A 26,613-nucleotide genomic window follows, 5' to 3' on the forward strand; every position below is an offset into this window, starting at 1 on the left:
CATGAGCAGGGGGAAGGGCAGAGGGAGAGGGAGAAGCAGGCTCCCCCCCCCGAGCAGGGAGCCCAAATTGGATGCAGGGCTCCAACCCAATCCAAGAAAGGGGTTGGGGGTAATCACGACCTGAGCCGAAGGCAGAGGCTTAACCAATTGAGCCACCCAGGCTCCCCCTTTCCAATGTTTCTGTTCACACTTTGCATTTTTAGCAGTCAACTTAGATAACTCTAATGCATAATAGAGCTTGAGAACCACTGCTCTTATAAGCTTCCTATGAGCATGATCATGCATAGCTTTGCTTTTGACTCATATCAATTCACCAATAAGTCACAAAATTTTGTATCAGAATCACACCCATGTTCTAAGTTCCATATGACTATATCTACCTGTTAACTGGCCATTTCAATATACATATTCTGTATTTCCCCAAAGCAGTAAATTCTAATTTGAACCCATTTTCTCCCCCTTCATTTCATGTAGTCCCTGAGCTAAGTTTGTAAGTCACGTTAAGCTCTTCTGTTCCCACCTACGTTTGTTCTCACATTTTCTATCACTCCCCAAATCACTTATCCTGAGCTCCAACCACTACTTGCTTGTCTCGGTACATGCTATATTCTGTCACATTTGTATGCTTTGGCACATGTTCTTCCTCCCAGACCGAGAGGTCATACTCCCCTTCTATACCTGGAACACTCCAACTCCATTAGTATCCTCGTCAAATCCGACGTCTTCCTTGAGGCCTCTTCTCACTCCCTAGCCAGGTCCCCACCTCTGTGTTTTTATACTAAGGTCTCAATCACAACACCTTTCCATATGGTCTGGAAACTACCTGCTCACACCTGTCTTCTCCATTGGTCAGGGGGCACTTGCAGGAAAGGTCTGATCAGGGTTCATTTGTTTTTATATCAAGGTTGAGTAGCTTGGAGCAGTACTTAACACCTGTTTAATAAGTAAGGGCATAAACACATGAATGAATTAATAGATATTTGATCAAGTTTCAAAGAATCTACAATCAAATTCCAAGACAGCACATGTGTATATAAGAATCCGCAGTCTTAGCAGACATGGAACTTCTAGATTCCCAGAAAAATCTTATCTTTCATTCTATAGGAAATTCACTTGCTAATGAGCAAATTGTGGTCCTCAAATAAGAAACTCCAAGTAAAACCTCTTACTGCTTTTTCAGACTCCTTTTTCAATATGAAGATATAAACGTTAGCACACTATAGCATGTTCTTTGTCCTCTAGAGATAATGAGGAAGTTTGTGGATATTGTTAGACCTCTTTCTGGTTACTTGCCCTACTCCCCCATGTAACTGCTCTAGTCTCTGAATTAATTTGATGCCTTTTGGTCTTAGGGACCATTGGTATTCACAAGCGCCAGACTAAGAAATAGTGGAAAGTATATAATGCAACGGTTTCAAATTATTGGAGAATTTCAGATAGGAGAGCAATTGTGATTCTCAGAAGGCTCAATATAAGAGGTTTAAGATTATTTAAATATTACGCATTACCATAAACATCAAAATATAAACACCAATATAAACACCATATGTTCATGGCAAATATGATTTTACTTTCCTAAGGATTTGGGGAAGTTTTATAAAGGCTTCGTGAGAAATACACTCAGAGACTGCCCAAACCCCTCCTCACACACACACAGTACAGCAGAAGAAAGGACAATCTATAACTCTACTCAAAGAAATATCTTGAGAGAGCCAGAGAAAAAGAAAGGCTTTTGGAGATTCACAGATTTTTAGCTTTTGTCCTATTTGGGGATGGCAAATCTGGGGTACATGGGCCTCTACTCTCCTCTACTTCAATACCTGCAGACAAGACTAATTGATTGCATAGATGTGTTCCTAGAATTCCACTTTACACCTTGGGAAGAAGTTCTAATCAATATACAGTGGTTCCTAAAGGCCATTCCTGCTCTAGTACAGAGTTGCCAATTTTTTTCTGTAAAGTACCAGAGAGTAAATATTTAAAACTTTGTAGCTATATGGTTTCTGTCCATTGGAGCTCACGGTTACAGCATGAAAGTAGCCACAGACAATACACAAAGGCATGACTGTGGCTATGCTTTCATAAACTTTATTTATAGATAATGAAATTTGAATTTTAAAAAAAGATTTATTTATTCATTATTTTGGAGGGAGAGAGAGCGCGCAAGGGATGGGGGGGCTGAGGGAGGGGGAGAGTGAGAATCCCAAGCAGACTCCCCTCTGAGCACAGAGACCAACACGGGGCTGATTCCACAACGCTGAGATCATGACCTGAGCTGAAATCAAGAGTCGGATGCTGAAGCTACTGAGCCACCCAGGCGCCCCTGAAATTTGAATTTTATGCAATTTTCTTGTGTTATTTAATATTCATCTATTAATTTTTTCAATCATTTAAAAATGTAAAAATCTTTATCTGTTGGTAGGTATATAAAAATAGGTAGTAGACTAGGTCTATAGTTTGCCAATTCTTGTCCTAGTATAGTTGTTTTGTTTTGCACATAAGAAAATAGGGCACAAAAAGGGTAAGTGATTTCCTTAAAACCATATGAATGAATAATTTGTGGCACAGCCAGTCATTTTATGCCAAATTCTCTTCAAGATGGTCCGTATTGGCTGTGTATTGGTATATTTTTCCTGAATGATAAGTACCGAGCAAAATACTCTCCTTTACTTTGAGAAAATGCATTTTCCCCAGGATCATTTTGAAATATATCTATATTATTCAAAGACTCAGTATAGGAGTGGATGGGCTACATATACTTACATGCACTGATTTTTAAGCTGAAATCATTTTGTTTACTACAAATGTACCCCTGTACCTTAAAAGTGAACCAATCCCAAGAATTGCAACTAGTCCAATTTAAGAGACATACATAACAGAAATCAGGTGCAACATATTCAGAGAATAGATTTAGTCAGAGTTTAAAAACTAAAATAGAGAAGGCCTATTATAATTGAAACATTACTCATCAGAAATGTTCTAAAAGATGAAAGAACAATCATGAAAATATGTTCAATTCTACTTAAGGCCAAGAAATATTTTGGGAAAAAAAGTATTTATTTATTCTTCAACATCAAAGGTGCACCCTTGATGATAGAGGACACCCCTGTCCTTACGAGTTTAGCATTTTCACGGACAAAATTGCGCCGACGAACTGGCTTGCTCTGAGAGCTCTCATTAGTAGTGTCAATTTTGGCTTTTACATTCATCGGTGGCACGGTAACTTGAGGTAACCCATTGATATTGTACAACCAGTACATGTCCGGTGTCTAGAAATAAAGAGGGGGAGATTTTACATGAAATAGTTAGGTACTGAGAAAGCTATAGGAAAAAGTTTACCAAATTAATAGGGTCTCTCTTCTCCATGCAAGGTATGCGAAAGGTACAAAACTAAAAATGTGCCAGTAGTAAATAATTAACATGGGAAATAAATTCAAGAAAGCATTTAGCTTTATGAATTAAGAACCACTCACTAAAAAGTCTCTCAAAGTTAGAGGTCTACCCTGTGGGTGAAATAAGCATCCATGTGATCTAAGGGGAAGCAATCTATTTTCTTTGCATGAAACTGTTGCCCAGCATGAACTATGTAACTAACCAAAACCATACTTTGCAAGAAGAACTTACATGACAATTTAAGCATGGCTACAGAACTGACTGGTAAAATATGTTGAGCTTCTTTTTTTGAGATTATGAAACAATTTGAAATTACTGAGAATTGTGTAAAATCATTAATGACAGTTATAATCTAAATCCAAGTTAGTCCAACAGGATCGCAATACTGAATTACACAGTCTAGCATTTTCTGCGTGTTTATGTTCTTACTTAAATCCCACTGCTCTTGCAGAATTTCTGGTGTTGTGTGTATGTAGGTCTTCTTCCCCACAAGAAGACTTGTACCATGCATGTTCAGAAAACTCATTTAGGATAAATCCAGGCTAAGTGGATATTGCAACAACTTCAGTCAGGGCTTAAGGGGTAATGTGATATTAATCGAAGAATGTAAGTGCAGCACTTCCTTACACATCTGGAATGACCCTGTTTTAATCAGAACTGGCCCTTCTATCCAGTGTCCATAGTAATTGTGTAGTCTGAATCAAGGAGTCAAAAGGAGAACTAACCAAGGACTATACAGTAACTGGGTTAAATAACATTTTACTTCATATAGGATGTTCAACTTGAAAAACAAAGCTACCTTTTGGTGATTGTGCATATGTCAGTGTAAATTTTTACGTTACAGGTGACCCACTTCATGAGCACCTGTGCATGAGGTACTCGAAGGGACCTGCACCTCTGCCCCACACTCAGTGGTGCTCGGGAGCGAGCTCCATGAAGGAATGTGCACTCCTATCTGGAATGTAGTAGGTACAAATGGGAACAACACCCAGGGCTTTGTACCTTCGCCTGACGTATCTCCAAGACCCTTTGCAAATAATTATCTATCAGGACACTATTTTTAAAATCCTAAATGTTATTGTATGCATTTCAACTAAGATTCAAATAGTTTTGCCATAAGTGATGCTGAGTGTGTGTGTGTTTATATATAATCCAAATATAAAATAAATTTGTAAGAAGTCATTCACGACCTTTATTCCAACACTCTATGGTAATAAGAATATGTTTATTCAAAAAAAATTAATTATTACAGTTCTCATTTCTATAGTTAACTTTCTTCAAGTTGTAAATAAATACAATGACTCATTATGTTTTTGAGAACACTTTAAAGATAGAGCTCTGTATCTTCCACTCTGAACCTCCCTTTGAAAATATAAATTAAAAAGCTTAAGTTAAAATAGTATAAGAATAAATCAATACCTCCATGTCACTAGTGCCTCTGAGAATCACTGTTGGTTTTTACAAAAGAATGTCAAATTGACAATTATACTCCTCAACTACTTATTTAAAGAAATTAAAAAAAAACCCCTATTTTTTAAACAGATGAAATTTCCATATTTCAGTAATATCTTTCTAGTATGAAAAGGGATCAGCCAAAGCCAAAGACCTCATGGAATGAATGCTCAAAGCTATGCTTTGAAGGATACATTCTTATGAATGGAAACAGCCCATTAGCAGATGTGGGCTGTGCTGACCCACATCCCTCAGGTTTTCATTTCATCGTCTGCCCCGACATCCAATTGCTAATATTTCCATTTCATCGCCTGCCCCAACTTCCAACTGCCAGTATCTGTAACCTCTTGACTCAAGAGTTTTTCAGAAAACAGAACAAAACACAAAGTATCAACCACCCTGCCCCCACTGCCAACTCTCTAGCCCCATCAGGTATAAATATTCTGCAGCGTATGTTCCACACTATTTTCCATAGAAATCCCATGGGATTAAATTCCAGTTGCCCACTGTGGTAATTGCCTTGATAAAGCACCCTTTACTGGTTTCCATTCCTTTTCTGTCTCATATCCTGGCTTCCCTGCATCTGTTTCTCGAGATCACATAGGAAATATGCTACTTGGATTCAAATCCCTATTTCAGGTCTGCTTCAGAGAAAATACAAACCAAGATTTATATATATAAATAAAATGCTATTTCTTACAGTTTCATGACAATGATTTATTCCTTTAAAAGCAATGAATTTACATACATATTACTTACGTCTGATTATGTCTCTAGTTATAACAGGTCCATCGATATTACTTTCGTACAAGCTTTATATGCTTTTTCTAGGATAATTCTAATAGCTTTCATATTTTTGTATAAACTATTTAAGATTTATCATGTCCACCATGGAAAGCTTAGTGGACTATTTATTCTGTTTGAGTAACACTGTTTTTTGTAACAGTCTGACCAAGTTAACTTATTCTCTCAAAGCTAGTGCTATATGCCTTGTTTAAGAGTAGGGAAAAAGTAGTTTTTAATCATTCTAAATATGGTTTAATTGAAAGGGAACCCATGAGCCAACTTGCTAATGGTTTAATTGAAAGGAAACCCATGAACCAACTTGCTAATATAGTTGTTGAAGCTTCTGTAGGCTAATATTCAACTAAACTGTTCTTAAAGATCCTCATTTTTATTTCTAAGTAAAGCACAATGAAGGCCATTTGTTTCATATATAAGTATTAATTGATTTAATGCTTAAAATCAACAGTTTAAAAAAGATGATAATACCATATACAGTAATTTTTATTTAGATAATGAATTAACTTTTAAAATTCTTCACATTTATCATGTGAGACATCATGGTGCTGTCATTAAGAGCAGGGTTTTAGAACTGGACAATGTTTGAACCATGATTTCAAAATCACTGATTTGATATATGCAATAAGTTTTCTGAATCTCAAGGGCATTATACTCAGCATAGAAAGCCAATCTCAAAAGGTTACACAGAGTATGATTCCATTTATGTAATATTCTAGAAATTAGAAAATCACAGAGATGGAGAAAAGATTAGTGGCTGCCAGGGTAAAGAAGCAGTTACAGTATTGGATGTGACCATAAGGAGTTAGCAGGACACTGTTTCCATACTATTACCAGTTCCCACAGTTGTGTTGGAAGAGTTCTGTATCTCAGTTGTGACTGTAGTTATACAGATCTATACATGGGTTCAAATTGCCTAGAACCACACACACACACACAATGTGAAAAATGTTGAAAATGAAATAAGGTCTCTAGCTTAGTTAACAGTATTTTGTCAATGTCGACTTCCTTCTTTAAATATATTACTATAGCTCTATAAAATCTCACCATTGGGAGAAGCTGGGAGAAGGATTCACAGGACTCTATGTACTATTTTTGCAACTTCTTGTAAGTTAATACTTTTTTTAAGTTAAAAAATAAGAGATTTATAAGTCAACTGAAAATTTGAACACTAAATGGATATTTGGTATGTTGTGATATTAAGGAACTGTAAATTTTTAGATGTGATAATGGTATCATGGTTATGATTTTGGTCTTTTGGAGATTAATAGGAAATAGGATGTCTGGGATTTTCTTCAAAATAATATGGAATATGGGGAAGGGGGTAGAAATATACTTGAACTGGCCATGATTTGTTAAGTGTTCATACTGGATGATGAATGTATGTAGATTAATTATTCTATTTCTGCTCACATTTGGAATTTTCCAAAATAAAAACAGAATCAACAAAATAGTGATTCCTTAAACACACTGCAATCTCAATCTTCCCCACATAAGCTTTATCAAACTGTACCACTTCGGACTACATGAAAATTTCACATTTTCATTTGATCCCATATGTCAACTTACTCTCTCACAGAAACCCTTCAATTCTGCTGCCAGTGATTTAACTGTCAAATCAACGTAGGGGAAACCAGGCACAGGCTTTGTTGGGAAAGGCTCCAACATATTTAATTTCAGAAAAGTTCACTGTGCACCAGGTAAAATAAACATCATTTTCATTTGTAAACCCGTTTTTAAATATATCATTTAATCCCCTTAGAGTCAGAGCATGTCCTTACTTCTTAGGGAGCAGGTCTGACATGATCGTTTTAAACCAAGCAGCTACATAGCAAAGGGCGATGTGCAGCAGGGCTCCAGAGGCTTTATATTTTTATTACCTGGGTTGTAAGAATCCCCAGAAAGATGAAAAATATAAATAATTTTCTTGAGACATATTCAACATTATTGTTTTCTCTATTCATTAAAACAGTAACAACACATTTGTCTGCCCACGGCACTGCCTCATTAGTGTGTGATTTAGAAGTCTAGTAAGCCCTTTGGCACAGTGGTTGTGTCTTGAAACACGACTACACGTCCTTTGTGTCCGTGCTACTGAAATAGACACTGGCAATAGGCATCTTTTCATAAATAATTTGAAAGTTGTCTTTAGCCTAAAAGTTATTAGTAAAATACATGTGTGAAATCTGATGGAGAAATTTTGCTTACTGCATAAATTTTCAAAATTGTGCTTACCTTAACTTTTAATAAGATGATCACTCAAGCCAACTTTCATATTAATGGCTCGCTACCTTGTGCTTTTCTCAATGCAAAATCAGCTTTATCTTCTACTTAATTTTCTTCATTTTAGACTTTAACATTTTGACAATACCTTATGCCTTAATTAAAGATTCCAAAATCTCTGTCTCAAATCACCTGAAGTCCTTGAATAGGTTATTACAAATAAGAATATGTGAATATACAAATCATTTTACAGTCGATATTTATCTCTTTTGCATTTTCTTAATATGGAAGAGAAAGAATGTCTTACTTCCCACTGGTGATGATAATTTTTTTGTTATATTCCATATTTACAAGTTCTTTACTGGGCAAAAGGAAATTAAAACAAGACAGAGTACTTGAAAAATGTTGGCTTTTGCAAGGTAATGTTGCTATTCTGTACGTGGGTGAAACCTTTTCTCCTTTCATGCCTTTAGTGACATCAAACACCCCTGACTATTACCTTTATCGAACTCACCTCTATTGCTAATGTTGCTTTGTATTTCCGACTGTACATTCGGGGTTTAAAACCTACAAGGAGGACAGTTCCTTCAGTGCCAAAAGGAGGAAGTTCTCCAACCTGAGGTTTCACAAAAAATTCAGGATCACTGCCAGGTAGGAAGTATGCAGTGAACGGCTCAGGATTTCTACAACAGAAATATAAATATGAACCTTTAAATTTTATCATTACTCTTTGTGAGAACTTGATGGTTAGAATTCATATCCTGTTGCATAGGACTACAGTTAAACTTCAATGCTGCCATGCACCTGTGAGCCTAATGTTTGTTACTTTATAATAGTGAGAAGGCCTTTTAAAAATTACTGAAGAGTGTCATTCTTCCCAGGGTGACAAATGGAATCTTAAAGATTTTAAAAATTACGTCTCATGTTTTTAGTGTACAAAGAATAAAATGTTGTCCCTATAAAAATTTGAAGAACTCAATGTCCCAAATTAAAATGCAACCATTTGTAAATAAATTCATATCCAAAATGCATGGCTAGAACAGCTATCATGAAGCCTTTGTTTTTATTACTATTCCAATGTGATGGCTCACTCTCCTTTAGCTTCCCACTTTTGAAGGGAGATGAAAGTACTTTGCAGGTTCATTAAAGATTCTTGGGCCTGAAGATGAGTTGCTATGATCTGAAGCGAATTGAGCGACATTTAGGATTCAAGTGACCATTTTCTTTCTTTCTTTTTTTTTTTTTTAAGATTTTATTTATTTCTTTGACAGTGATAGAGATAGCCAGCGAAAGAGGGAACACAAGCAGGGGGAGTGGGACAGGAAAAAGCAGGCTCCCAGTGGAGGAGCCGGATGCGGGGCTCGATCCCAGGACCATGGGATCATGCCCTGAGCTGAAGGCAGACGCTTAACGACTAAGCCACCCAGGCGCCCCTCAAGCGACCATTTTCATGTCAAGGGTGATTACATTTGAGATGAAGACAGCAAGAGAAGATGAGGAACTCCTCGGCAGAATAAAACAGGGGAGGACTACACTGCACGGGAAGTTGTACATGAGGAATTTTAAATTCAAATGTTCTGGGGAGATGCAAGAAGAAGGTGAAGAACAGTTTCCTAGAACAGATCCAACACTGAATCATAGAAAAGGAGATGGGAGATTCAGGTTGGGACTCAGTGATGCACTCAGCAAATGTACTAAGTATCATCTCAGAGGGTTTGAGAAAGTGGACTATGGATATGGATGGGCCAGACTGGAATCCCAGCTCTATGTAGGGGCATAACTTTAGACAATTCACTTTTTCGTACCTCAGTTTTCATATCTGTTTAATGAATTTAATAACCTCTATAAAGCCATTAGATCAGTACCTGACAGGTGAGAATTGCTCTATAAGGATTGATATTAATATAATCATTATTATGATTGCTGTTGTTTTAAAACATTACCAGTGCTTATTACCAGGCAATGATGCATGATGCAAGAAACTTAAAAAGTGTATAAAACAGAATACTCAGGGGTTCTGGTGGAACAGGAAGACCCAGACCCTCTCTTTTCCCAAGGAACGATACAAAGACCAATTCCCATTGTGAGAAATTCAGAAAGCAGTTAAGAGACTTCTGCCTTCCAGGTGAGTACGGAATCAGCTGGCTTGAAGTCCGCAGGAAGATTTGTGGCATGCTCTCACCGCAGTCTGCCCTCCACACCAGTGCAACAGCACAAGATTGGGAGAAAATTCTCAGCTTCCATTTTTCCCTGGGGAAGGAAAGAGAAGAGTAGACCAAATATCCAACAACTGGATTTCTGGTTGGAATGTGAAGGGGTACTGCCTGAGGGAATGCTTCTGTCTTGCTTGTCTTGAAGTACTGATGGGACCTGACATACTGTAGAAGCACAGGGGCTTCTAGAAATAAGCTGGGCAGGGTGCTGGTGCTCCAGAGGTCCCAGCAGGTTGGTACAGCTGAGAAGCCTCTCTCTGAGTGTGGAAAAAGAAGAGTGGAACGTGTGTCGAACTTTCTGGCTTTTCAGTGGGCTGCTCAACGTTCTGGTTTAAGTTTCTCCTGTCTCAGAGAACTGACAGAACTTGGCGAAATCTAGATACCTAAAGGCTACTAAGGAAAAAAAGAAGAGGATCTAGTTGGTGTATTGCTGCTTCAGAGTGCCAGGGCACAGAAGACAGACAGCAAAGAGAGCAAGAGGTTAGGAACACCTGAAAAAATAGAAACCAGCAAACGCCTCTAATTAGTAATCTTTACACGCAAGTTCAGACAGATATACTCACAAAAAAGATCTGAGGTGTCCCCAGGATCTCTAGTTGGTCTGAGTGGTGAAGATCTTTCCCTGCATGAAGCTAGTCTATGGAGACTGAGAGAGGTGGTTATTTTTTTCAAATGTGTGGATATCAACACAAAGTTACAAAGAACATGAAGACAGGAAAAAGTTATCCAATTAAAGGAACGAAAGAAATCTCTAGAAACTCACCATAAAGAAATGGAAGTATAGGAATTACTGACCAATTATTCAAAATAACTGTTACGAAGATGCTTAACACTCTCAGGAAAATAATGCACGAACAAAACAAAGAGACAGAAAATATAAAAAAGCCCAAACAAATTTTAGAGCTGAAGAAGGCAATAACTGAACCGAAAAACTCACTAGAGGGGTTCAACAATGGATTTGATCAAGCAGAAGTAATCAGGGAGCCTAAAGATAAGTCCTTTGAAACCATCCAGTTAGAGGAACAACAGGAAAAAGAAATGAAACAGAGTAAAGAAAATCTAAAAGACTTATACAGCAACATCAAGTCGCCAATATACACATAATGAGTCTCAAAAGAAGGGAGAGGGGCGTCTGGGTGGCTCAGTTGTTAAGAGTCTGACTTTGGGGGCGCCTGGGTGGCACAGCGGTTAAGCGTCTGCCTTCGGCTCAGGGCGTGATCCCGGCATTATGGGATCGAGCCCCACATCAGGCTCCTCCGCTATGAGCCTGCTTCTTCCTCTCCCACTCCCCCTGCTTGTGTTCCCTCTCTCGCTGGCTATCTCTATCTCTGTCAAATAAATAAATAAAATCTTTAAAAAAAAAAAAAAAAGAGTCTGCCTTTGGATCAGGGTGTGATCCTGGGGTCCTGGGATCGAGCCCCGCATCAGGCTCCTCTGCTGGGAGCCTGCTTCTTCCTCTCCCACTCCCCCTGCTTGTGTTCCCTCTCTCACTGGCTATCTCTCTCTGTCAAATAAATAAATAAAATCTTAAAAAAAAAAAAAAAAAAAAAGAAGGGAGAAATAGGGGCAGAAAACTTAAAAAAACAATGGCCAGAAAATCCCCAAATCTGAGGAAGGAAAGAGACATACAGATTTGTGAAGTCCAACATATTTTAAATAGGATGAAACTAAAGAAATCCACAATGAGACACATAATCAAAATGTCAACAGTTAAAAACAAAAAGAGAATTTTGAAAGCAGCAATTAAAAAAATGACTCCTCATATACAAGGCCACCCTTGTAAGACCATGAACAGATTCCTTGTAGAAACCTTGGTGCAAGCCTGAAGTGAGTGGAATGGTATGTTTGAAGTGCTAAAAACAAACTGTCAACCAAAAATGCTGTATCTAGCAAAACTGTCCTTGAAAAATGAAGAAGATAAAGACTTTCCCCAATAAACAAAAGCTGAGGGAGTTAATCACCATTAGACCTGTCTTACAAGACATACTAAAGAGAGTCCTTAGAATTGAAATGAAAAGATGCTAGACAGCAACACAAAAGTATTTGAAAGTAAAAGTTCGCCAGTAAAAGTAAATATACAGGAAAAATACCCAACACTGAATACTGTAATGGGGCTACATGAATCATTTTTTAATTGTGGCATAAAAGTTAAAAGATAGAAGTATAAAAAGTAACAAATTATAAAACGTATTAATGGATACACGATATAAAAATATGTAATCTGTACATCACTAACAAGGTATAGAGATTTTGCATGCAATTAAAGTTGTTATCAGCTTAAAATAGATTAAGCCTATAAGTTATTTTATGTAAGCCCCATAGTAACCTCAAACACCTACAGAAGATATCAAAAAGAAAATGAGAAGGAAATCAAAGTGTGTCACTACAAAAAAAATCAATATTAGACAAAGGAAGACAGCAAGAAAGGAAAAGATGGAAAAAGAGCTATAAGACATACAAAAAACAACAAAATGGCAAGAGTAAGTCCTTCCCTATCAATAATTACTTCAAATATAGAACAATCAGACTCCCAGTCACAAGACACAGTAGGTGACTGGATAAAAAACAAGATCCGAGTCTATGCTGTCTACAAGAGACTACATTTTAAAAATTCAAATTCAATTAATTAACATATAGTGTATTAGTTTCAGAGGTAGAGTTCAGTGATTCATCAATCTTATATAATACTCAGTGCTGATTACACCCCATGCCTTCCTTAATGTCCATCACCCAGTTACTCCATCCCCCCATCCCCTCCCCTCCAACAACCCTCAGTTTGTTTCCTGGATTAAGGGTCTCTTATGGTTTGTCTCCTGCTCTGATTTTGTCATTTCATTTTCCCCTCCCTTCCCCTATGATCCTCTGTTTTGTTTCTTAAATTCCACCTATCAGTGAGAACATATAATTGTCTCTCTCTGATTGACTTATTTCGCTTAGCATGATACCCTCTAGTTCCATCCACATCATTGCAAATGGCAAGATTTCTTTTTTTTTTGATGGCTGAGTAATATTCCAATGTATATCTATACCACATCTTCTTTATCCATTCATCTGTCAATGGACATCTGGGCTCCTTCCATAGTTTGGCTATTGTGGACATTGCTGCTATAAACATTGGGTAGAGGTGTGCCTTCGGATCACTACATCTGTATCTTTGGGGTAAATACCTAGTAGTGCAATTCCTGGGTCAAAAGGTAGCTCTATTATCAACTTTTTGAGGAAAGTCCATACTGTTTTCCAGACTGGCTGCACCAGCTTGCATTCCTGCCAACAGTGTAAGAGAGTTCCCCTTTCTCCACATCCTCACCAACATTTGTTGTTTCCTGTCTTGTTAATTTTAGCCATTCTGACTGGTATGAGATGGTATCTCACTGTGGTTTTGATTGGTATTTCCATGATGCCAAGTGATGTAGATGTATGTCTTCTTTGGAGAAATGTCTGTTCATGTCTTGTGCCCATTTCTTGACTGGATTATTTGTCTTTGGGTGTTGAGTTTGATAAGTTCTTTATAGATTTTGGATACTAGCCCCTTATCTCATAAGACATTTGCAAATATCTTTTCCCTTCTGTTGGTTATCTTTTGGTTTTGTTGACTGTTTCCCTTGCCGTGCAAAAGGTATTTATCTTGATGAAGTCCCAATATTTCATTTTTGTCTTTGTTTCCCTTGCCTTTGGAGATGTGTCTAGCAAGAAGTTGCTGTGGCCAAGGTCACAGAGGTTGCTGCCTGTGTTCTCCTCTAGGATTTTGATGGATTCCTGTCTCACATTTAGGTCTTTCATCCATTGTAAGTTTATCTTTGTGCATGGTGAAAGAGAATGGTCCAGTTGTCCAATTTTTCCAACACCACTTATTGAAGAGACTTTTTTCCATTGGATTTCCATTGTCGAAGTGGACCATACAGTTGAGGATCCATTTCTGGGTTCTTTATTCTGTTCCACTGATCTATATGTCAGTTTTTGTGCCAGTACCATATTGTCTTGATGATTACAGCTTTGTAATAGAGCTCGAAGTCCAGCATTGTGATGCCACGAGCTTTGGTTTTCTTTTTCAACATTCCTTTGGCTATTCGGCGTCTTTTCTGGTTCCGTACAAATTTTAGGATTATTTGTTTCAGCTCTGTGAAAAAGTTGGTGGTATTTTGATAGGGATTGCATTGAATGTATAGATTGCTCTAGGTAGCATAGACATTTTAACAATATTTGTTCTTCTAATCCGTGAGCATGGAAGTTTTTTCCATTTCTTTGTGAAGAGATTAACTTTAGATTTAAAGATACATATAGGTTGAAAGTTAAAGGAAGGAAAGAGATATTCCATGAAATGGTAAACAAAAGAGAGAGCGGATAGCCTTACTTATACTAGACAAAGTAGACTAATAATCTGTAATAGGAGACAAAGAAGGCCATTATATAATGATAAAAGATAAATTTACTATATATGTGTGTATATATATACACATGTACACACACACCCAGGAGCAGAGCACCTAAATGTATGTACCAAAGATTGACAGAATTAAGGGAGAAATAGACAGCAATAGAATAATAAATAGTAGCACATTTTAATACTCTGCTTTCAATAGTGGATAGGAAGCTCAGACAGAAGATCAGTAAGAAAAAAGAAGGCCAGAACAACACTACAGACCAAGTGGATATCATAGATATATACAGAACATCCCACTCAACAGTGACAGCAACTACTTTCTTCTCAGGTGCACATGGAACAATCTCTAGGATGGATTAGAGGTTAGGTCACAAATCAAGTCTGAATATGCTTAAGAAGACTGAACTCATACCAGCTGTCTTTTCCCACCACAATGGGATAAAACTAGGTATCAATAGCAAAAGGAAACCTGGGAAATAAATAAATATGTGGAAATTAAACAACAAACTCCTGAACAACCAATAAATCAAAGAAGAAATTAGAGATATTAGAAAATATCTCGAGACAAACAAAAATGAAAACACAACATACCGAAGCTTATAGAACGCAGTAAAAGTAGTACTTAGAGGGAATTTTATAGTGATAAAAGCCTACATTAAAAAGAAGAAAGATCTCAAATAAACAACCTATTTCTACACCACAAGAAAGTAGAAGAAAAGAGAACAAACTCAACCCAAAGTTAGCAGAAAGAAGGAAATAATAAAGATGAGAGCGGAAATAAATTAAATACAGAATTAAAAAAATCAACTAAGAGTCAAACTAAGAGTGGGTTTTTTGAAAAGATCAACAAAATTGACATTGAGCTAGACTAAGAAAAGAAGAGAGAAGACTCAAATAAATAAAATCATAAATGAAAAAGGGGATGTTATAACTGATGCCCCAGAAATAAAAACAATCATGAGAGACTGCTATGAACAATTATACACCAAAAAAATTATACAACCTAGAAGAAACGCATAAATTCCTAGAAAAACGCAATCTACCAAGACTGAATTGTGAAGAAATAAAAAATCTGAATGGACCTATAAATATTAAGGAGATTGAATCAGCAACCAAATCCTCCCAATAAAGAAAAGCCCAGGACCAGATGGTGAATTCTACCAAATATTTGCAGAAGAATTAACAGCAACCTATCTCAAACTCTTCCAAAATAATGTAGAGCACTTCCAAACTTTATTTATTTATAGCAATATTATCCTGATACCAAAGCCAGAAAAAGACACAAGAAAAGAAAACTACAGGCCAATATCCCTGATGAATATAGATGCAAAAATCCTCAACAAATACTACCAAATGGAATTCAACTGCACATTAATAGGATCAGAAACCATGTCCAAATAGGATTTATCCCTAGGATGTAAGGAAGGTTCAACATAAGAAAGTCAATCAATATGATATACCACTTTCACAGAATGAAGGATAAAAAATACATAATAATCTCAATTTATGCAGAAAAAACACTTGACAAAATTCAACACCCTTCTATGATAAAATCTAGGAATAGAAGGAAATTACTTCAATACAATAAAGGCCACATATGAAAAGCCCATAGCTAACATTATACTTAACATTGAAAAGCCGAAGTTTTTCCTCTAAGACCCCTGTCTCTGTTAGCCGATGACATAGCAGATACATGACATTCTTACATGTAGAACGATTAAAAAACAAAGCAAAACAACACAAAAAAACCCCCAACAAAACCTGTTAGGACTAATAAATGAATTCAGTAAAACTGCAGGATATAAAGTCAACATATGAAAACCAAGTGCATTTTTATACAGTAGCAATGAACTATTTGAAAAAGAAATTTAAAAAACCACCGCATTTAAAATAGCATGAAAAAGAATAAAATACTTAGAAATAAATTTAACCAAGGAGTTTAAAGATCTGTACACTGAAAACTATCAGACAATGATGAAAGAAATTGAACAGGATAATAAATGGAAAGGTATCCCCATGTTCATGGACAGGAACAACTAATATTGTTCAAATGTCCATAGTACCCAAAGCAATCAACAGAATCAATGCAATCCTCATCAAAATCCCAATGGCATTTTTTAAAGAAATAGGAAAAAAATTGTAAAATTCATATTTAATGTCTAAGGATCCTGAATGGCCAAAAAAAAAAAAAAAAAAAAAAAAAAGATAGTTTCTTCAATAAATGTGGCTGGAAAAACTGGATAACCACATTCAAAAGAATGAAACTGGATCCCTATCTTACACCACACACAAAAATCAAATCAAAATGGATTAGAGACACAAATATAAGACCTAAATCCCATAGAAACATATAAAAACCCCAGAAGAAAACATAGGGAAAAAGCTCCTTGTCTTGGAAATGATATTTTGGACATGACACCAAAAGCACTGGCAACAAAAGCAAAAATAAAGAAGTGGGACTACACCAAAAGAAAAATTTCTGCACAGCAAAGGAAAAAGTCAACAAAATGAAAAGGCAACCTATGGAACTAAAGAAAATATTTGTAGACTGTATATCTGATAGGGGGCTAATGTCCAAAATATCTAAGGGACTAATGTAAGTCAATAGCAAAAATACTCAAGTAACCTTATTAAAAAATGGGCACAGGACCTAAATAGGTATTTTTGCAAAGAAGATGTAAAAATGGCCAATAGATATACGAAACAATGCTCAGCATCACTAATCATCAGGGAATGCAGATCAATACCAGAATGAGCTATCACCTCACCTCTGTTAAAATGGCTATTACCAAGAAGTAAAATACGTGTTGGCGTGCATGTGGAGAAAAGGGAAATCTTGAATGTTGTTGTTGGGATTTAAAACTGGCACAGCCATTATGGAAAATAGTATGAATTTTCCTCAAAAAAGTAAAATCGAATTATCATATGATCCAGCAATCCCACTTCTGGGTATATATCTAAAGGAAATGAAATCAATATCTCAAAGATATATTCGTATTTCCATGTTTACTGCAGTATTAATCACAACAGCCAAGGTGCAGAAATAACCTAAGTGTCCATCAACAGATGAGTGGATAAAGAAAACGTAGTATATATACAAAATGGAATATTATTAAGCCATAAAAAATAATTAAAAGTTGCAAGAACCTAGATGAACTTGAAGGACATTATGCTAATTAAAATAAACCAGACACAGAAAAACCAATTTTCCATTATCTCACTTATAAGTGGAATCTAAAAAAAGTAGAACTCATACAAGCAGTAAGAACAGTGATTACCAGAGGCTGGGGATTAGAGGAAATGGGAGGGTTTTGGTCAAAGGGTACAAACATTCAGTTTAAGATAAAAAAAGTTCTGAAGATCTAATGTACAGCATGGAGACGAGAGTTAATAATAACCTACTGTATACTTGAAATTTGCTAAAAGGGTGCATCATTCGTGTTTTTACCACACACAAAAAAAGGTAGCCATGTGAGGTGTTGGACAGGCTAATTACCGTGATTGGGAGAATCATTTCACAATACATATGTATATCCAATTGTTGAGTTGTACACCTTAAATATATACAATGTTTATTTGTGAGTCATACCTAAGTGAGGCTGGAAAAAGTAAAAAAAGAATAAAATTTAAAAGTAACAACCTTAATGGAAAAGGGTAAGCATCTGATAGAAACATTTCAGATCCCAGTTAGGACCGATATTTACAGAAACTATCCCTTAGTGTATGCGGCATTTGTTACATAATACTGCCCAGTAGGGTACCTATTCTGCTTACATCTGCCAAAGTTACTGCTGGATATAACCCTCTAAAGGAACAGAAATGTTTATCAGCGTTCCCAGGGCTATTGATACTGAAAATACAGCTCAGAGGTTTGACGTGTTCTCTAGCCTACCACAATTCAGAACTGTCTGATCTGAGGTTTACAGGATACCAAGCTGGGATAAGGATGTGAACAAGGGTTTTTCTGGTGAGATGTGGTTGGAGGAGAGGAGACAGGAGGTGAGGCATCTTATCTAAATGGGCACCCTGCCTACTAAACACTACCAAAGGTGGTAATTTGCTTTGTTTTTTGCAATGATTGTGTAAAGACGTGTGCTTGTGTGTTTGTGCCTGTGTGTGTTTAGGTAAACTGGATACAGTGATACCTACTTAGTAGCATCTTAAAAATTAAATAATTCTATATACGCTAAATATTTAGTAGGAATGAAACAAATATTTACTGTTTTGTTTACTGTGTTGTTCTTAGGTAAGGCAGGCGAAGGACTAAGAAAAGTGGGATGATGATGAATAATCACTTAAGTGGGCTCATATTGTCCTATATTTGACACAGCTCTGATCTTTAATGCAAACACATTATTTTCAGTGTTTTAGTAACAATATCACTAAGAACAACAGATGAGCTGTTTTGATACTTTGAATTCTATTATGTGTTTCTCCTAACTCTTCAGAACACTTTGCATCCCTAAATCATCATGCCTAAAATCCTTCAACAAACTATGGTCTTTTTTTTTTTTTTTAAAGATTTTATTTATTTGAGAGAGAGTGTGAGAGAAAGAGCATGAGTGGAGGTGAGGGGAGAGGGAGAGGGAGAAGCAGACTCCCCACGGAGCAGGGAGCCCTATGTGGGGCTCTATCCCAGGACCCGGAGATCATGACCTGAGCAGAAGGCAGATGCTTAATTGACTGAGCCATCCAGGCACCCCAAACTAAGGTCCCTTTAAGTAATGAAAATATAAAGTTTCTTGGCCCCTTCTCGTCCCTCCTCTCCTAGAGACTCTTATGTTTTAGAATTTTTTTTTTAAGATTTTATTTTTGCGAGAGAGAGAGAGAGAGAGAGAGAGCGTGCGAGAGAGCACACGCGCATAGGAGCGGTGGGGGAGGGGCAGAGGGAGAAGCAGACTTATATTGAGCAGGGAGTCCACTGCCAGACTCCATCCCAAGACTCTGGGATCATGACCTACGCTAATGCAGATGCTTAACTAACGGAGCCACCCAGGTACCCTAGAGATTACTTAATTTAGGAGACAGAATAGCTACCACTTCAAGGCTTGCCATGCAGTCTTTTTTCTCCTCCTTTCCCCTTCCTAATTGCTCAGCAAACAATAAAACAAACAAACAAACAAAAGGGTAGTCATTAGGGTGCAGAGTCATTTACCTTCAGAACTTATTTTACTCTTGATCACTGAAAAAAAAAGGAGATGCTGAGTTGGTTTGTGGGGTAGCTAGTCAAATGCTGAATATGATTAGGTCAATCTGTCTTCCTGACCCATTTTATTTCTTTTTCATATTTTCCCCACTAGTTTCATCGATGTTCCGAATGACTTGAGATTTCCAATATCTAACTGGGTATAGCTCCCCAGAGGTGGAAAGTAAACTGGATATATTCACTAGCTTATTTACATCACTGAGTCATCTAAAATAAATTGTTTTTCCTTTTTAAAGATTTGTCTATTTATTTGAGAGAGAGAGTGTGAGTGAGTGCAAGGAGGGGAGGGGCAGAGGCAGAGGGAGAGAGAGACTCGAGCAGATCTGCCCTGAGCACAGAGCCTGACACAGGGCTCTATCTCACAACTCCGAGATCATCACCCCGAGATCACGACCTGAGCCAAAACCAAGAGTCAGACACTCACCCAGGTGCCCCTAAAATAAATTAAAGACAGACTTGGTATGGGGGGCGCCTGGGTGGCACAGTCGGTTAAGTGCCTGACCCTTGGTTTTGGCTTAGGTTGTGATCTCGGGATCCTGGGATCAATCCTTCTATGTGTGTGTGTCTGGGGTGGGGTGGGGGGAGTCCATGCTCAGCAGGGAGTCTGCTCGAGGACTCTCTCTCTCTCAAATATATAAATAAATCTTAAAAAAAGAAAAAAGACAGACTTGGTATAGCAGTTTTCAACTACCCTAGAAAACTGATCTATGAAGAGAAAATAAACGCACCCCCTTCTGCTGCTTGGTATGTTGCCCACCATGATCTGAGCCTTGCCACTCAAAAAGTATTCCCACTGGTGAAAATATCCAGGAGGAATATGGAGAGAGTTTATTGACTTAGAAGAGGCTTAAAATACTCAAGTAAGTAGATTCCACCATAGCATGCTTACACATTCTTTAATACTTTTGCCATTGAAATGTGGGGCCTGTGTTCCCTTTCATAAATCCAAGCCAACACAGTGACTCTTCTGTAACCAACAGAATGTGGCTTAAGTGATGCTGCATAACTTCTAGGTCTATGTCAGAAAATGCCATGCAGTTCTTTTGGAATATACATTGTGAGGAACAAGTCACCATGTACAAAATCCAACTACTTGAGACACACGTGACATAGAGACTACATGTAGGCACTAATTGCCAATGACAGCTGCACTACTAGCCAACAGCTAGCATTAACTGCCAATTGTAAGAGTTTTGATCAGCTAACTCAATCATGCCTTCAGATGACTGTGGACACGGCCAACATGTAATTGCATCCTCAGGAGGGAGACTCAATCATTAAAATGTATCAAAAATGCACCCCAACCCCACACATTAAATGTGCTTAATGCGGATAATTTTATTTTCTGTTGAATCTTAAAAAAAAAAATCCTGTGTCAATAATATACGGGGTGCATTATTACATCCCCAGAACCAAAACTGAACAAAGTTAAAATCACTTTAGAAAATATTCTGTGGCATTTTTAGGTATTTTAGTAATTTTAATTCACTTTCTCAATATAAGAAGGCTATTAGAGTTCAGGACATAAGAATCAAATTTTATTTCACACTTTGAGTGCATTTGACATATATGACTATATATCCTAAAATTTCTGACAAATGTGATCATCCACTAGGAAAATGTTTATTGAAATCTATAGAAGTATAGTTATATTTAAGATTTCTGTTGAGACTCTCTTTGAACTTAATGCTTACAGAAATATATCAAAATAAAAGATATTAGCTGCTTATTTTAAATAAAACACCTGAAAGAATACTTGTAATATTAATTTAAAATGAACTCAGCAAATTGTGGTTGTTATGAAGCAGATATATCTGCTTCTTTTACACAAATATATTGCCATACTTGCCTTTTCTTTTTTACTTAAAAAGTATACAAGGGCGTAAGGAAACAGATCTTATTATTTTAGAAACTCAATCACATGCCATATATTTTCTGGTTGTAGCCATAAAATAATAACCTCAAGATATTTAAAAAAATCAAGATGCCCAGTGAAAACACAAAAATAAATTGAATGGCATTTTGAAGAAATTGATTTTGTAACTGTCTTATATTTTTCCAAAGCCTACTGAAAGTATGAAGGTATGTTCAAAATCAGTTGGGATTGAATTGAGAAAAAAATTAGTAAATGTAAAGAAATCAAGAAAGTGAGAACTGAGCTCCTAATTTATTACTTTGAGAAGACTGAGTGAGAAGACTGAGTGAGACATAGATGCAATCTTGAACTTTTAGCATAAACAATATCAGGTTCAGCATATCTGTAAAATATTAACATTAGCATTATTATGGTCAGAGCCTATACAAATTAGAATATTACTCAAGACATTGGGGGAATGAATCATATTGCAATCTGAATTAAAATGGATATTCAGTGGGGCATCTGGGTGGCTCAGTCCATTAAGGGTCTGCCTTGGGCTCAGGTCATGATCCCGCTATCCTGGGATCAAGCCCTGCATTGGGATCCCTGCTCAGGGAGGAGCCTGCTTCTCCCTCTCCCTCTGCCCCCAGCTCATGCTCTCTCTCACTGTCTCTCTCTCTTTCTGAAATAAATAAATAAAATCTTTAAAAAAATGGATATTCAGTAGGATGTAACATGCATATTCTTTCCTCCTGATAGTAAACACGGGCCTTGGTTGATGTTCCCGATTAACTAAATAAATGCAGGGGGTTTCCAATTAGATTTGGAGAGAAAGTAGACCAATGAAAGTAATTTTTCAATTTAGACAGAAGTAATCATGATGATATTCTTCCAGAAAACTCATACATTTCATTTTATATCTTTATTGAGTGTTTTCCTTTATGAATACTTCCAAAATTTTCACTTTTAAAACTGTAATTTTTTTATGTTTTTTTATTATATTATGTTAGTCTAAAACTGTAATCTAACTGATGATTGAATTATATAATTGTATCTGTCAAAAGCAGTCTCAAATGAGGCAATGAAGGATGGAATTTGTGTTATTTTGAATTCAAATGCTTTAGTTTCTATGCTTTCATTAAATTAAATACAGGATAATATTACATAGTGATTAATTAACAAGGGCAGAATACAATGGCTCAGATACTCTGAACTCCATGAATTATTTATTTCCTGCAACCAGGAAAGAATAAAGATAATTTTACTCATTAAAGGCCCATACAGGTTATGAAATCAGTTCACTTTCCCAGATTTTAGGTAGCAACTCTTGCATCTCTTTAGTTGTAGGTGATCTAAAACAGACCTGAAGTAACAAAGACTGTGGGCAAAGCCCAAGTGCTGTGTAGGCCAGATACACATATAAAACTGGATAAAGGAGAATTGATTTCCTCTTCAACAGGCAGTTTTTCTCACAGTAAACAAGTAGGATATTAAAATTTCTTGCTTGCCGATAAGTAGAAAGTCATTTTTGCAGTCCTGATTGCAAAGGAGGTTATACAGGCCAATCAGTAAAGAATATTTAGTAAGTTATTAGAAGAGCAGAGTTCTATTCATGCCCATAACTGTGTTTATTTGTAGCTCATTAATCCATTAGAAAATTCTGTTGATTGCAATAAACAATTTATTTTGAAAAGACTCCAAATATACTGATGTAATGGTTTTATCTGGTAAATAAGAATACAAATAGATACTTTAAAGAACTATGACTGAACTTTAAAAAATGTTTTAAAGAGTTTTATAAGATTTCTCAATAGAAATAGCAAATAATTATATATGCTAGTATTCACCAGAAGCCTAAGAAATACATCAAGCTTTTGTTTTGTCCCTAAGTACATTTCAAGGCAAATTATATTAAATAATAACTGTTACTTACTGTCATGGAAACCAAAGTACTTGGGGATTTTCATTCTTTTAGAGAATACTTACTAAGCATCTCTTACATGCCTGGCACTGACCAAGACAGTCCTAGTCTGTCTTCACTGAACTCAAGTTAATGGAGACAGCAGACATTACATGACAAGACTCATAATCAAACTTCTGAAAACTAAAATCAAAGAAAACATCTTGAAAGAGACAAGAGAAAATGAAATGTTACCTATAGGGGAACAATTCTTTTTTTTTTTAATAATTCTTTTTTTTTTTTTTAAAGATTTTATTTATTTGACAGACAGAGACACAGCAAGAGAGGGAACATAAGCAGGGGGAGTGGGAGAGGGAGAAGCATGCTTCCTGCTGAGCAGGGAGCCCGATGCAGGGTTTGATCCCAGGACCCTGGGATCATGACCTGAGCTGAAGGCAGACGCTTAACGACTGAGCCACCCAGGCACCCCTATAGGGGAACAATTCTAATGACAGATCATTTCTCCTCAGAAACTATGGAAGCCAGAAGAAAGTGGCGAAATATGTTTCAACTGATGAGAGAAAAGAACCTGAACCATGCATTCTATATCAAGCAAAAGTATTATTCAATAATGAAGAGGGAATAAAGACAATACGAGATTAAGGAAAGCTAAGAGAATGTGTCACTAGCAGAGCTAACCTTATAGAATAGCTAAAAGAAGTTCTCTTAACAAAAAGAAATGAAGGAAGCTTCAGGGGGAAAGAAAGGCAATAGAATGGGTAAAAATAGGGGTAAGTATAACAGACTATCCTTCTCATGAGTTTTTTTAAAAAAGATTTTATTTATGTATTTGAGAGAGAGAGAAAAAAACGAGTGGGGGGAGGGGCAGAGGGAGAGGCAAACTCCTTGCTGAGCAGGGAGCTGAATGCAGGGCTAGATGCCAGGACCCTGAGATCATGACCTGAGCTGAAGGCAGACGCTTAAACCACTGAGCTGCCCTTCATGAGTTTTTACAATTATATTTTACAATTGAAGCAAAAATTACAGCATTATCAGACATGGTGCTCAATATATGTAGTGAAAATATTTAAGATATTTACAGTTAAAAAGTGAGGAGGGTAAAGGAACCAATGGAAGCAGAGTTTATATATTTACCTTAAGGTAGCAAAATGTCTAACGGTAGACTGTGATTTGTTGCACATATATATGGTAATATTGACATCAACTACTAAAAACAAATTATACAATGACACATTTTCTTTAAAAACTGTAGGTAAACAACAATGGATTCTAAAAACAGTTCAGATTACCAATAGAACGGCTAAAAAAGGGAAACATAGGAAAGAAAAGAAACAAAGAATGAACACTAAAACGGCAGAAATGAACCTAATATATTAATCATTACTTTATATATTAATAATGTAAATTCACACCAATGGAAGATAAGAGATTGGCAAAATGAATCAAAAATAGATGATCAAACTACATGCTGTATACAAAGAAATATACTTCAAATTCATGACGTAAGTAGATTAAAAGTAAAAGGATGAAAAACATTACACCATGCAAATATTTATTTTTTAAAAAGCAGGAGTAAAGCAGTAGTGACTATATGAATATCAGATAAAATAGACTTCAAAGCAATACATTTACCAAAGACAGATATACCATGATAAAGAGTAAATATACCAAAAATGACACAGAAATCCTATATTTGCATGCACTAAATATCAGAACTTTAAAAATACATACAGCAAAAGCAGAATTTAAAAAAGAAATAGTTAATAGGGTGCCTCGGTGGTTCAGTCTGTTGAGCACTGACTCTTGATTTTGCCTCAGGTCATGATCTCAGGGTCGTGGGATCTGTGCTCAGCACAGAGTCTGCTTGTCCCTGTTCCTCTGCTTCTCCCCCCTGCTTGCACTCTCTCTCAAACATATAAAATAAATAAAATCTTAAAAACAAAAAAAAACAGACAAATGTACAATTATGTCTAGAGATTTCAACACTACCCCCTCATCAATGTTTAGAACTATGGGGCAAAGAATCAGCAATGAAACAAAGAAATTGAACAACATGATCAACCTACAAGCTCTAACAGATATTTACAGAACACTTCATCCAACAAAAGAAAAATATTCATTCTTTTCAATAAATATAAAAATGATTTAAATCAGAGTATGTTCTCTGACCCTAATAGAATCAAACTGGAAATCAATAACAGAAAGATAACAGAAATCTTCTAAAATATTTGTAAATTAAACAATACTTTTCTAAGTAAAAGGGAAGTCCAAAGGAAATCAAAATACATTTAGAGCTGAATAAATATGAAAATACAACTTATCAAAATCTGTGAAATGCAGCTAAAGCAGTACCTAGAGGGAACTTTACCAGAATAAATGCTTAAAATAGAACATAGAAAGATTTCAAATCAATAAGCTCCCACTTCACGAAACTAAAAAATGATCAAAATAGGAGCAACGTTAGCAAGATGACTAAGATGTCCCTTGCTCATATATTCTATAGCAATAATAATTTGGTATCCATCTATAGACAAAAGTACCTTTATGGGAGTTTCAGGATCCAGGTAGAAACTGTGAATGAAACTCTGGTGCACTGGGCGCCTGGGTGGCTCAGTCGTTATGCGTCTGCCTTTGGCTCAGGTCATGATCCCAGCGTTCTAGGATCGAGCTCCGTATTGGGCTCCCTGCTCAGTAGGAAGCCTGCTTCTCCCTCTCTCACTCCCCCTGCTTGTGTTCCCTCTCTTGCTGCCTCTCTCTCTGTCAAATAAATAAATAACATCTTAAAAAAAAGGAAAAGAAGAGAAAAAAAAAAAAAAGAAACTCTGGTGCAGTCTAAAACCGAGGACAGCCATTTTGAGAATGCAGGTCCATAGCCTGGTGACAGACTTGCTTACCATGGTCATGGCTATAGGCAAGGAAATAGCTCCCTACCCCTGAAGATTGCCCCTGGCAGGGGAGCAGCTGGAAGAGCTGAGCACAGGACTCTCAGAGGACATTAAAGGGACATGGATCCTACTATGTCAGACTCTGTCAAGAAACCTACACAAAAGCCAACGGGGATGCTTCACCTGCAGATGTCCCAGCTGGCCCGCAAGCATCCCTAGCACTCTGGGTGCCTCATACCACACATTCTCACCCCATGGCTAGTTCTCTGTGTGTGCTCCC

The 26,613-nt window shown here is 36.7% G+C and overlaps 1 protein-coding gene across 1 annotated transcript in view; it reads right to left on the minus strand.

Annotated features, from left to right (window-relative positions):
• Nucleotides 1-3,056: 3,056 nt before the first annotated feature.
• The window catches only part of CFAP47 (cilia and flagella associated protein 47), a 484,601-nt gene continuing 461,044 nt past the window's right edge, over nt 3,057-26,613 (minus strand). Inside the window, exons 63-64 of the mRNA XM_045790463.2 lie at nt 8,384-8,552; nt 3,057-3,269 (exon numbers count right to left, since the gene is read on the minus strand). Of these exons, the coding sequence (XP_045646419.2) occupies nt 3,057-3,269; nt 8,384-8,552 (382 nt within the window). The remainder of the gene's footprint in view (nt 3,270-8,383; nt 8,553-26,613) is intronic.

The sequence above is a fragment of the Ursus americanus genome, chromosome X (assembly GCF_024610735.1).
Source record: "Ursus americanus isolate L20-20 chromosome X, mUrsAme1.1.p, whole genome shotgun sequence".
Lineage (NCBI taxonomy): Eukaryota > Metazoa > Chordata > Mammalia > Carnivora > Ursidae > Ursus > Ursus americanus.